The following is a 13,732-nucleotide window of genomic DNA, read 5'->3' as shown; positions in this document are numbered from 1 at the left end:
TGATTTATAATTTTATAATTGACTTTTGCATCTACATCAGTTTTTTCCCAAATAATCTCACCAGCTATAGAAGTCAACTGGTCTGGCTAATCTCTTAACTCCAAATCAACTTTTTATTTTAATTAAAAACCCTGGCTTATTAAATATCCTAAAAAGCAATTGGCAGGGCTTTGTGGCCAGTGAAGAAGTTGCCTATAATGCAAATAACTGAATTTTAAAAATCACAGCATATTTTCATTGTGCGTGGCATATGTAGGAAACCGTCAGACACTTCACAGGGCTTAATCAGCCATCAATGGATGCTGAGCCAAATGAGATATTAGGAAGGGTGACCAAAAGCGTGATTGAAGAGGTGGGTTTAAGGAGGGCAGTAAAGTGAAGAGGGTTAGGGAAGGGTCAGACTGGGCTCTTGTACCCAGGTCTCAGTAACCTGACAGGGTCACACTGAGCTCCTGTGCCCAGCCTCAGCAATCTGTCAGGATCAGACTGGGCTCCTGTACCCAGCCCTCAGTTGGGAGTTCCAGAGTGAGACCTAGGCATGCTTAAAGCATAGCTGTCAATGGTGGGAGAAAGGGAAAGGGGAAATGCGCAAGAGCCCAAAATCACCAGGAATAAGTGTTTGGAGGTTAGAAATAGGGAGCGATGAAACCATTAAAGGACTTTTACACAAAGATGAGAATTTTAAAAATGAAGTGTTAGGGTCCAGGAGCTAATGCGAACACAGGGTTCATGAGTATGCAAGAACTGGTGCAAGTTAGGATACGGGTAGCAGAGTTTTGGACGAGGGTGGAGGATAGGAGGCCAGCCATTGGATTAGTCCAGTCTGGAGGTGGCAAAGGCACAAATGAGAGCTTCAGCAGCAGATAGGCTGAGGTAGGAGTAGGCGGTCTTTGTGATGGAGCAGAAATGGTGTCAGAAACTCAACTCAAGGTCAAATAGGAAGCTTTGTGACTTGCTAGCATCATTATTATTGCAAAACATTTTTACATTGCAACCTTACAGCTGAAGACACTTCAGTTCCATACCCAGCATATTTTCTCCAATATACCAGGTGCCAAAATGAAGCAATAGTGCTTCCCCACAATTGAGGATTGTATGTCACTTGACTCAGATATTTAGAAACTCATTTCAATTATGTAATGTTCACAAAATGAGCTTTTGTGCTAGAACTTTAAATTATTTTAAAAACTGTCATTAAAGCTATACCCAAGATAGTTCTGGGAATCCAAGGACATATTCCCAGCCCACATAGATGAGTGAATTTCACAATCTATACCCAGTCACTTGATTGGTTCTCAAGGTAGCCATCAACTTTGCAGTACAGTAAAGAAAGACTTGCATTTATATGGCATTTTCACAACCTCAGGAAGACCCAAAGCTCTTTACAGCCAATGAGGTACTTTTGAAGTTTTGTCACTGTTGTAATGTAGGAAACACGGCAACCAATTTGCATTCAGCAAGCTCCCACAAACAGCAATAAGATAAATGATCAGATCATCTGTTTTACTGATGTTGGCTGAGTGATAAATATTGGCCAGGACACTGAGGAGAACTCTCCTGTTCTTCTTTGAATCATGTCATGGGATCTTTAATGTCTGCCCTCTCAGGTGGGGCTTTTGCTTAACATCTCATCCAAAAGGCGGCACCTCTGATAGTGCAGCACTCCCTCAGTACTGCACTGGAGTATCAGCCTTTAATTTATGCCCAAGTCTCTGGTGTGGGAGTTGAATCCACAACTTTCTGACAGAGGCAAGAGTGTGATCACTGAGCCACAGCTGACAACGGGTGCAGATAAATGAGCTGCAGATCAGTCACTATTGTAACACTTCTTTGTCAATGCTCAATTAATATGTGCACTGCTTACTGTGGAACTCAGTCATGTACATTAAAATGATTCCTGATTTGATCCCAAAATCTTTGACAGGTTAGCTGTTCTCATTTCAATTAGGACAACAGTTAAGATAGCTATAATTAGGATTAGCACCCTTATATTTGTCATCTACGTTTTACACAAGATTGCCCACTTGTTTAAGGCACTAGAGGGTTGATGGTACCTACAAAAATCATACTCTTGAGCTTGCATTTTAAAAAGAGGTGCAGAAGAAAATTGTGAAAATACTTATGAAGTTTTGGATATTGAAAATATCACTTGCAAGATGTTTTAAGAGGAAAAAAACCTAAACACAGCCAATTCAGGAGTAATGAGCTGTTTTGCCGCCATGTTTAGCCAAAGACAGTTGAAAACAATGCCAGGTGCAAAGATCTAAACTGTAACATTTAAAGCTCATTATCCTTCTAGGCAGTTGCTGTGGAATAATCCATGGTTGAGGAAGACGAGATAATGACCCTCTGACATGATAATGGAATTTCATTAGATTTTGACTAATAGGGCGTATTAAAATTTTCATAGGTTATGGTCAGACAATTCAATAGTCAAACCTTCATAACACTGCACAGTGATCCAGAATGGAATACAGTGCAATGCGATGAGGGTTCTCCCATCAGTGCAGATCCTTCAATTTTACAATAATATTTTCTATCTGGAAAAGCACTCTGGTAAACTTTTAACATTCAAAATTCCACATTCAAAAGCTAATCTCTAACACTGCATAGAGCTATAATGGACTGATTCAGGTTTCATTAAAAAAAACTTGCTACACATTTTACTTTTTGCATTACAATGCTTCAACTATGCAAATTAAAAAGGTTAAGGGCAAGAAATTTCACTATCGACCTGATGTTTTGATATCATTGCTAAGGGTGTATGTTACCTGAATTATTTGATTAGGTGCTAAAAGATGATGGGAGATTAATGGTGCTAGATTAGCCCCCTTGGACTTATATTAAGATTAATTGCCGTAATATAGACAGAATATTTCAACAAAATAAGTACAGGTAATACATATTTGCAAATAACTAACTGTGAAAGAATTCCCTGTGTTGATCTGTCATCAGTGAGCTAACTTTGACTTAAAAGCTGCTGTGGTTGGTCAAAAGTTCATTTCCTTCCAAGCCTCTGAAGATTTTGACAAGAATTTTGAATGATTTTTTTTTCTACCCAAGAGGTTTTTAGACGATACAACACTCTTTCTTTCCACCCAGATGAAGCTATTTGTGGAGTAATCTATGACTGATCACTGCATACAGCTGCTGGCACTGCAGGATTAGGAAGAGCTGTTTTTGCCAATGGAGCACTGGAGTCTTCACAATACAACAATAAATACGATCTGAACAAGTGAACTTGGAGGTGAAAGAAAAACATTGGAATTCAAGTTGAAAACTGCAAAATACACCACTAAAAATATTTTAATGTACTCTTAATTACTTCTACCTCGAATATGCGTTTTACTAAAATTACCTTCCACATCTTCCACTCACATTGTGCAAAATTATCAGAGACGTCCCCAGAGCCTGTCCCCAAGTATGTAGCAATAAGGCCCTATAATTGACTATGAGAAGATGATCCACGTACAGATGATTTGTTCCCCAATTTTCCCTTCCTTCTGGTTAACGATGAGTCTCATCTTTGCCTTTCAGCAGCAAATTGGCTAAGGTAAGAAAGGAGGCAGACAATGTTATGGAGGTGGAAGGAGGTAATCTTTATGACAGAGAGGATATCGGGTCAAATGCTCAGCTCACGGTCATGCAACACGCCTGATGAGGGCCAAAGACTATAGCTTTGTTTTACCCAAGAGGAAGTTATGGCATATCCAAAATCGGCACAGAGACAGCACAGGGGATGGCAAAGGGACCAAGAGAGGTAATGGAGAGGTAGAGTTGAGTATTATTGACATACATATGGTAGCTGACCTCATAGCTTTGGATGATGTCATAAAAGTGCAGCATAAGATGAGGAAGAGGGATCTAAGGACAGAATCTTGGGCCCTCTGGACAGAGCAGCAATATAGCACATTTTAACTCTTTTAAAAAAAAAAACAAATGGGGTGGGGAACCTTTCACAAGATGAAAAAGATGTCTTCTGCAAAACCGTCAAGGAAGGCAGGTAGGGCAGTGCAGTCTTCACACTTGGTGCCACAAACCAGTAACAGGAAATAATGTCATGTCAGGAGAGATGGATCTGCAGTTCTTCCATCCCCACGCCTCCCTGAGTAATGTGTTTTTATTAACAACTTACATATAGATAGCACCTTTAATGTAGAAAAATATTCCAAATGCCTCAGATTTGTCACGTTGTTTGTCCGACATCCAGTGTTGGATGTGCAGAAATTTCCTCCAATTAAATATCAGGAAGACTGAAGCCATAGTCTTCAGCCCCCACCACAAAATCCATTCCCTAGTCACCAACTCAATGCCCTTCCCTGGCCACCGGTTGAGGCTCAGAATCCTATTTGACACTGAGCTGAGTTTCCAACCCCTATCCTCCCCATCTCAAATACCACCTACATCCACCTCCGTAACATCGCCCATCTCTGCACCTGGCTTAGCCCTTCTGCTACCGTAACCCTCATTCATGCTTTTGTTACCTCCAGACTCAACTATTGCAATGTTGTCATGGTCAGCCTCCCACCTTCCATAAACTTCAGCTCATCCAAAACACTGCTACTTGTATCCTAATTCGCAACAAGTCCCTTTCATCCATCACTCCTGTGCTCGCTGAACTAGATTGACTCCTGGTCTAGCAATGCATCAAATTTAAAACCCTTATCCTGATCCTCCAATCACTCTATGGCCTCATCCCTCCCCAACTCTAACCTCCTACAATCCTCCAAGATCTGTGCATTTCTCCAATTCTGGCCTCTTGTGCATCACCAATTTCCTTCCCCCACCACTGGTGATAGTGCCTTCAGCTATCTGGGTCATAAGCTCTGGAATTCCCTCTCTAAACCTCTCCACATCTCTCTCTAAGTCACTTGTTAAAACCACCTCTATGACCAAGCTTTTTGTCCCTTGTCCGAATATCTTATGTGGCTTGGTGTCAAATGTTGTCTGATAATGCTCCTGTAAAGCAAGTAACAAGGTAACAAGACATGCACTACGTTAAAGATGCTTTATAAATGCAAATTATTATGCAGAGGTGTAATCATAAAATGGACACCAAGCCACCAAGGTATTAGGAGGGGTGGCCAAAAGTTTGGTCGAAGTCATGGGTTTTGATCCTGGATGAGAGGGTTGTCCTGTGAGGAGTGATTGAGTAGATTGGGCCGATATTCTTTGGAGTTTAAGAATTAGAGGTGATCTCACTGAAATGTATAACATTCCTAGAGGACTTGACAGGGCAGATGCTGAGAGGTTGTTTCCCCTGGTTGGAGAGTCTAGAACTAGGAGTCATAGTCTCAAGATAAGGGGTTGACCATTTAAGACTAAGATGAGGAGAAATGTCTTCACTCAGAAGGTTGTAAATCTTTGGAATTCTCTAACCCAGAGAGCTGTGGATGCTCAGTCATTGAGAATATTCAAGGCAGAGATCGATAGATTTTCAGGGATAGGGCGAGAAAGTGGAATTGATCTATTAGATCAGTCATGATCTTACTGAATGACAGAGGAGGCTCAAGAGGCCACATGGCCTACCTCTGCTCCTATTTCTTATATTTTAAGGAGTGTGTTAAAAGGAGGATAGGGATGTAGAAAGGCAGAGAAGTTAAGGGAGGGAATTCCAGAGAATGGAGCCAGGCAGCTGAAGGCACAGTTGCATATTGAGGAGCAATGGGACAGGACAGACAGAAGAGGTCAAAGAGAGTTTGTGGGTGGAAGCAGTTGTAGAGGTGGAAAAGGTTACAGAGATAGGGGGGACAAGGCCATGAAGGGATTTAAACACAAGGATGAGAATTTTAAATTTGAGGCATTGAGGAGCTAACGTAGTTCAGCGAGGTCAGGGACGATGGGTTAGCTGGAGCTGGTGGGAGATAGCATATAGATAGTGTTTTGGAGCAGCTGAACTGCATGTAAAGGTGCCAATCTTTATATCAATATGCTGAGCAACTTAGCTGAAAAATGAGCCAATAACACAGCATTCCCTCCTCCCCCTCACCAATGATTCATCAAACCATCACAAGTGCAAAATTGGAAGTGTTTTTATCTGCCTTTGGAATTATTGAAACTTGGCATCATCCTCATGAAGTCAACTATCCTAGTTACACATAATTTTCACTGTCAAAGATTTGTAAGTCGACAGAGATTCGACACTCCCTTGACTTGCTACTTTTTCCAACTTGCAGACCGTGATGTCGCTTGTTAATATTTCAGTTATAAAACTCAAGTTTTAAGATTAATTACTGTAACATTAATCCTACTTCATTAAGTGCAGCAGCCCGGCCAGGAAATCAGCATGGTCCCGGCCTGCAAGACCATCAGCAGGCCGGAGCCATTACACATTACAGGGAGCAGCTTGCGGCGGCATACCACTGCAGGGAGCAGCGCGTGCTGCTGCAGGAGGGCGACGGCTGCGAGGCCAGGTCGCTGATTGCAGTGCGAGCAGGCACAGCAGGAGGGACGAAGGAGCGACAAGAGTTTGTAGATAGAAGTGACCGGGGCCCAGGAGAGGCAAGAGTTTGGGGCTGAGAAGAGGTGAGGGCCCAGGGGCAGCACGGGCTAGTACGATATGTGTGCGCACTAGGACCGTGCAGCAGAGCAGGTCTCCAGTCGTCTTGGCTAATCCTTGCCACTGGACCAAGACCTAGCTCTGTCAAACCTGTGTGGTGGCTGGTGTACAACGGCCAACACACGTTAAAAAAAATCCACGCACAGGCATCTTCCACCCTTCAAGATGTAGTTTGGGATCTGGAATATTAGTTCGGGATCTGGAACATTGAAACACCTGTGAACTCATCCCTTTTTGGCGTGGAAGCAAGTCATCCTCGCTTCAAGGGACTGGCTATGATGATGATGACTTCATTAAAAAAAACTTTACATTTAAAATGCTAATCTTCCACGGAGAAAAATAAAGTTTGTCTTTTCTACTTGTCTCCATGCTACCTTTTGATATCCTCCATTGTTATATACACACACGCACACACACAGCTAGCTTGTTACTATCTAGAATATCACAAAGATATGGGGCTGATAAGTGGCAAGTAACATTCATGCAACACAAATGCCAGGCAATAACCATCTCCAACAAGCGAGAGTCTAACCAACTCCCCTTGATATTCAACGGCATTACCATCGCCGAATCCTTCCCCATTAACATCCTGGGGGGTCACCTTTGGCCTGAAACTTAACTGGACCAGCCCTAAACACTGTGGCAACAAGAACAGTTCAGAGGCTGGGTATTCTGCGGCGAGTGTCTCACCTCCTGACTTCACCATCAACAAGGCACAAGTCAGGTGTGTGATGGAATACTTTCCACTTGCCTGATGAGTGCAGCTCTAACGACACTCAAGATGCTCGACAAAGCAGCCCGCTTTATTGACACCCCATTTGCCACTTTCAAAATTCACTCCCTCCACCACCGACCCACCGTGGCTGCAGTGTGTACCAGCTATAAGATGCACTGCAGCAACTCGCCCAGCTTCTTCGGCAGCACCTCCCAAACCCATGACCTCTACCACTTAGAAGGACAAGAGCAGCAGGCGCATGGGAGCACCATCACCTGCAAGTTTCACACCACCCTGACTTGGAAATATAGCACCGCTCCTTCATCGTCGCTGGGTCAATATCCTGGAACTCTCTCCCTAACAACAGTGCGGGAGTACCTTCACCATAAGGACTGCAGCGGTTCAAGGCGGCGGCTTACCACCACCTTCTCAAGGGCAATTAGGGATGGACAATAAATGCTGGCCTTGCCAGCGGCACACACATCCCAGGACAAATAAAAAATATATAATATGCCACTGTAATGTCATAATGGAAGGTGGATATTGGGCAGTGAGAGTTACCAAAGACCAACTATGTCCAATAATAGAGCTTTTAGAAATCTAGAAACTCAATCATAATCGGGGTCTTTCTAGACAAAGAAATTTGAATCTTGCTGAAAATCTCCATCATGAAATTGGAAACACCAGTCCTTACTCGTGCATTGATCACTGCCACTTTCCAAGAATAATCAGCCTCAAGACAATCAATGTTTTCAATGCATTTTGGAGGTTTTAGCCATTTTGAAAAAAATGCTTCTAAGTGTCTGAAAACTATATCTATTGGATATTTTTGGCCAAGTAATCAATTAGTGTAAAGTTTGAAATCATTTCATCACAGATGGAACCACATGAATTTCTGATGTGATTATCTTGTCAGCATTCAGGCAATAGAATTGGTGCATCTAGCATTACACAGCACTTTCCATGTATCTGCAAAATTTAGTTGTAAATATGTAGACAGTTACTTCCAAGGAGCCAGAAACAAGGACAGATATAGCCAGAGTTGTAGGGAGACACAAACCATTATCATGGCCCATTGTTAAAATGTATTACAAACCCATTGCATTACAGTAGTTACAAAGCCACTCTTACAAAAAAAATGCTAACTGTGGCAAGTAGTTTCAAAGGACAGGCAACCTTGGAACTTGTACGTGATTAGTAGGTTGATTCTGGAGATGAGGGAGTTGACTTATGAAGATAGATGGAGTAGGTTGGGACTATACTCATTGGCATTCAGAAGAATGAGGTGATCTTATCGAAACATATAAGATAATGAGCGGGCTCGACAAGTTGGATGCAGAGAGGATATTTCCACTCATAGGGGAAACTAAGACTAGGGGGCATAGTCTCAGAATAAGGGGCCGCCCATTTAAAACTGAGATGAAGAGGAATTTCTTCTCTTAGAGAGTTGTAAATCTGTGGAGGCTGGGTCATTGGGCCCAAGTTTCCGCTCCCTGTTAAAAACAGCGCACCTCCATAAGGTGCGCCAACTTTCTAGAATAAAAAGGGCGCCGAAAACTTACCTTCTAATTCTCCAAGCTCCTCAGGATGTCTTCGGCCTAGGCGTAGCACAGCACAAGGTGTGGAGGGTGGAGCCAGGTCCGGGCGCTGAAAACAGTGCCAGGACCTCTGCACATGCGTGCTAGAGTGTGCGTGCATGTGCAGTAGCTCCTCGCAGCCCGACGTTCTGCAGTTCAGTCTCCTGTCACAGTAGTTCACATTTTATTTAATCTCTATTTGCATATCCCTTAGGTCAGTGAATCGCAAATCATTCCATTGCCAAGAGTGCAGACAGGTGATGTTTCCCAGCCTCTGCCAATTGGTATGCTTGAGTTGTCTATTGGGAGGTGCACAAGAACAATGTAATTTGATTGTACTTTTGTTGTCCCTCCCTCCACTAGCTTTTTCAAAATGTCATTTCGTGGTACCATAGCTAAGGTGAAGAAGTTGCAGTATGGAATCGTGTGCATCAACTTGCCATTCTATGAGCTAGAATGCTGGGGCACTAATGTAGTATAGCACTACCATGTTTTAAAATAATATAAAATTGCTTAGTATCAGGGATTCAAGGGAGTTTAAGCGATAGATCAAAATAGGTGGTAGCCTTTGTGAAACTTAGTATGGAGAATGATGAATAACCTTTTACTGTACTACATACAAGGAATAACTAAAGTGTATCCTATTTATTTAGTTACTCGTGGTCCAAGTCATAAATACGCTATTCGCAAAAAGGTTTTCTTGAAATGCCTCACCCCCCCTCCACCCACTCCCTCCCTCCCTCCTCCTCCCTCCCCTCACTGTCAGAAACACAGAGAGACACTGACAGAAACAGAAAGAGAGACACTGACAGAGACATGGACAGAAACACAGACAGAGGCTGACAGAAACATCTTGCCTTCACATAAAGGTGGGACATTTATTTTTGTATTTGTTATTGATTGGTTGCTTATTACTTTGGTCTTGGTACTTTAGGTGCAGGGTTCCTTCTATTTTTTATTTGTTAATTAATTGCTTATTACTTTTTGTGCTTCGTTTAGTGTTTGGTGCTTTAAATGTACTGTTTTATTTAGTGCTTAGTGCTTTAAATTTACTTATGCTTCTTTAATGTTGTTGTGAAGGTGTTTAGTGCTTTGGAAAATCCCCCCCATTGATGTTGACGTGTCTGCCTCAGCCAGGAGCCTACACTTGCTTATTTATAAAAAGAGAAACATAATATAATGATAAATCTGATTTCTGTAATTCTGAATCCTTTCTTAGATTGTTTCCTTTTGTAAAGACAAATATTTTAGAATTTGTTAAAGGGGCTCTCTTAAAATAAGCCTGTCGGTTAAAATTGCATATAAAGTATTACACAAGAGAACACAAGGACACGAGATAGGAGCAGGAGTAGGCCATTTAACCCCTCAAGCCTGCTCCAACATTTAATAAGATCATAGCCGATCTGATCATGGACTCAGTTCCACTTCCCTGCCCGCTCCCCATAACCCTTTATTTCCTTTTCGCTCAAAAATCTGTCAATCTCCGCCCTAAATAGATTCAATTGGGCCCAAGTTTTGTAGATATACAGCAAAATATAATCGCAAGAGGTTTTAGGCATGTGTTTAATGCTTTAGTTCTTTGTGTTTAATGCTTCCCAACCCCCATCTCTGGCTGTGCCTGCACTGAACTTAATTCTAGGTAAGGTTTTTCAGAACTTACAAAAGTGGACACTTACTCTATTCTAAGTTAGTTTGGAGTAAGTTTTCGCTGCCTAAATTTGCAAAACAGGCCTAAGTGGCTGGACACACCTCCTATTGAAAAAAAAACTGAACTAAAACAAAACTAAACTAACTCACTAGAACTGGAGCAAACTAAATACAGAGAATTGCGATGTCTAAGATACTCCAAACTAAACTAGTTGCTCCAAAAAAATTGGACCAACTCCACCCAAAACTTGGGCCCAATTGAATCTATTTAGGGCTGAGATTGACAGATTTTTGAGCGAAAAGGAAATAAAGGGTTATGGGGAGCGGGCAGGGAAGTGGAACTGAGTCCATGATCAGATCAGCTATGATCTTATTAAATGTTGGAGCAGGCTTGAGGAGTTAAATGGCCTACTCCTGCTCCTATCTCGTGTCCTTGTGTTCTCTTGTGTAATACTTTATACGCAATTTTAACCGACAGGCTTATTTTAAGAGAGCCCCTTTAACAAATTCTAAAATATTTGTCTTTACAAAAGGAAACAATCTAAGAAAGGATTCAGAATTACAGAAATCAGATTTATCATTATATTTAAAGTTAACTTAGGTAACAAAACATGCACTGTTAAAATTAAAATGTAATTTGTCCCTCATCACCAAGCTCTCTCCACCTTAGGAAGGCCTTCATCATTCAAACCTAAAATTTGATGTTGGGGGTAAGACAGTGTCCTCCTTTGACAGACCACTTCCACACAATTGACATTAATAAAGAAGTGACTATACACTCTGTATTTGTTGGCCCAGAGACTTATTCTCTATTACATTAATGGAACCAGCCAACTTCCTTCACTGTTTCTACTTACCAAACAGAAACTGAGAGAGCAGCCACTAAGACCAGCAGAAAGAAATTAGGCAAGATATCTGGATGCTTGCCTTTCAACACCAAAAATAAATATTTTCTAAATATATACTAAAACAAAAGTAAATGCAAAGTTGTTGTAGTTGGTTTTAAATATATCCTTATGGATCATGTACAGAATGGAAGATGGCTGATGCTCATTCTTTCATTTCATTATAAAAAAAACATTAGAATAAACAGAGCAACTTGTTATTACTCACATCTTCTGACACTCCTTTCGTTCTCCCAGCATGGTATCGCCCATTTCACCCAAAATAGTAGCTTCCACTTCATAGTGAACAACCAAAGCCTTCTCCGTTGGATGGACATCTATGTTACCCCCTTTCACTTTTCTAAAGAGAAAGAAATAGTTATTTAGGGCTACAAAAAAATCATAGAGATCCATAATGATATGAAAAAAATACAAGCAACTACACAAAAAACACATATGCCAATGTAGTGATCCGTAGCCATAATTTAAAACCAGATGTTTCAGACATCTAAAACTGAATCTCATGGTCATGGGGAATTCGTCATTCCAACAGCACATCAGTAAAATTGAGAGAGTAAAAAATCTAATTTCCAGGGTTGTTATTGGCTGTCCTTGTGAAAACAGCAAATGCACTATTTTACAGTATCTCAGAATCAATGGATGATTCTTGCATGCTATTGCACTGGAATAGCCAAAGATGTTGTCTCAATCGGTTTGTTAAAAGCAACATAATTTGTGTATTATCAATTTACAAAGATAGTGCGCCTCATACATGTGGGAGCAAAAGTCTGTATTACCCAAATACCTCGCTCTCTGCGCAGCCTGTGATATAGCAAATGCTGAATTAAATGTTCAAATGGTAGGATGTGCAGGGGTCATTCAGCCATATTCGAATATGTCGATTTGGTCACCTGTGTATTATAGTAATAAAATGCCTGGCAAGAGTCGATTGCAGCAATAAACCAATTTCAGGAGGCTGAGTGGCTGGCTGCTTAGTTTACATTGTCATTCTGTTAGTATTTGTATGTACCTTTGATGTACCATGATTTATTGATAGTATGCATGGACTATAGAGATCAAAGAACTGATTTTATGTAAGAGATGTGAGTGCACACTGTTTTAGCAGCATACACTAGAATTGGGGTGTATGTCACAAGAGCAGAAAGCATACACCAGAATCGAAGTGTATGTCTCAGGAACTTTCATACTGGTTTTTGTGTAGTATGAAGTTTCAATAAATACCTGATCCTATCATCACTACAACTGAATGCGTGTGTAATCTGATGCTTAAAGCAACAAAGTGAAAAAGAGCAAGAAAGCAGTCAAACAATATACATCACTGAACAATAGTTCTATATGGTTAACTTGTGAATAAGGCATACCTCTATAATTAGAGACCATGTCTCATATAGATTTTATCTTGCATCACACATTATTGAAATTAAATATAAAATAACATCTGCAAATCATTAAATGGCAGTAAACTAACCAAGGGATTCATAAATTATAAACCAGAAAAATGAAAGTAAAGCAACCGATTTAGAACCTTGAGATGAGATTGCAGTTTATTAATCACCGAACTACATAGACTGGTTTTATTCCAAATTGTTGTCTATGCACTGACATTGGTTCTCAGTGTCACGCTGGGCTGATCCCATTAACAATGAAGTAAAAAAGTCACAGTGATTGCCTCACAATCAATAATTTGCAGTTGTTCACTAGGAAATATAGAAATTAGATTAACTTCACAAGTAACTATAAAGCAGTAATCTCAGTACAGATGACAAACAACAGCCCTCCTTAGAATCATAGAAATTTACAGCACGGAAGGAGCCATTTTGGCCCATCATGTCCGCACCTACCAACAAAGAACTATCCAGCCTAATCCCACCTTCCAGCTCTTGGTCTGTAGCTCTCTAAGTTACAGCACTTCAATGCACATCCAAGTACTTTTTAAATGTGATGAGGGTTTCTGCCTCTACCACCCTCTGGGCGGTGAGGGTGGTAAAGAAATTTCCCTCAAATCCCCTCTAAACCTTCTACCAATTACTTTAAATCTATGCCTCCTGGTTGTTAACCCCTCTGCTGAGGGAAATAGGTATGTCCTATCCACTCTATCTAGGCTCCTTATAATTTTATACACCTCAATAAGGTCTCCCCTCAGCCTCCTCTGTTCCAAAGAAAACAACCCCAGCCTATCCAATCTTTCCTCATAGCTAAGACTCTCTGGTCCAGGCAACATCCTCGTAAATTTCCTCTGTACCCTCTCTAGTGCAATCACATCTTTCCTGTAATGTGTTGACCAGAACTGCATGCAGTACTCTAGCTGTGCCCTAACCAGTGTTTGAAA

General features: G+C 41.1%; 1 protein-coding gene across 7 annotated transcripts in view; it reads right to left on the bottom strand.

The window, feature by feature from the left end:
* kifap3a (kinesin-associated protein 3a) overlaps positions 1-13,732 on the bottom strand; it is a 256,736-nt gene that overhangs the window by 215,540 nt on the left and 27,464 nt on the right. For all 7 annotated transcript variants that reach the window (XM_070887101.1, XM_070887100.1, XM_070887103.1 and 4 more), the window contains exon 2: positions 11,612-11,743. In XM_070887101.1, the coding sequence (XP_070743202.1) occupies positions 11,612-11,743 (132 nt within the window). The remainder of the gene's footprint in view (positions 1-11,611; positions 11,744-13,732) is intronic.

This window comes from Pristiophorus japonicus, chromosome 8 (genome assembly GCF_044704955.1).
Source record: "Pristiophorus japonicus isolate sPriJap1 chromosome 8, sPriJap1.hap1, whole genome shotgun sequence".
NCBI classification, from domain to species: Eukaryota; Metazoa; Chordata; class Chondrichthyes; family Pristiophoridae; genus Pristiophorus; species Pristiophorus japonicus.
Note: the sequence above shows the minus strand (reverse complement) of the source record. Positions and strands in the feature narration are given on the sequence as shown.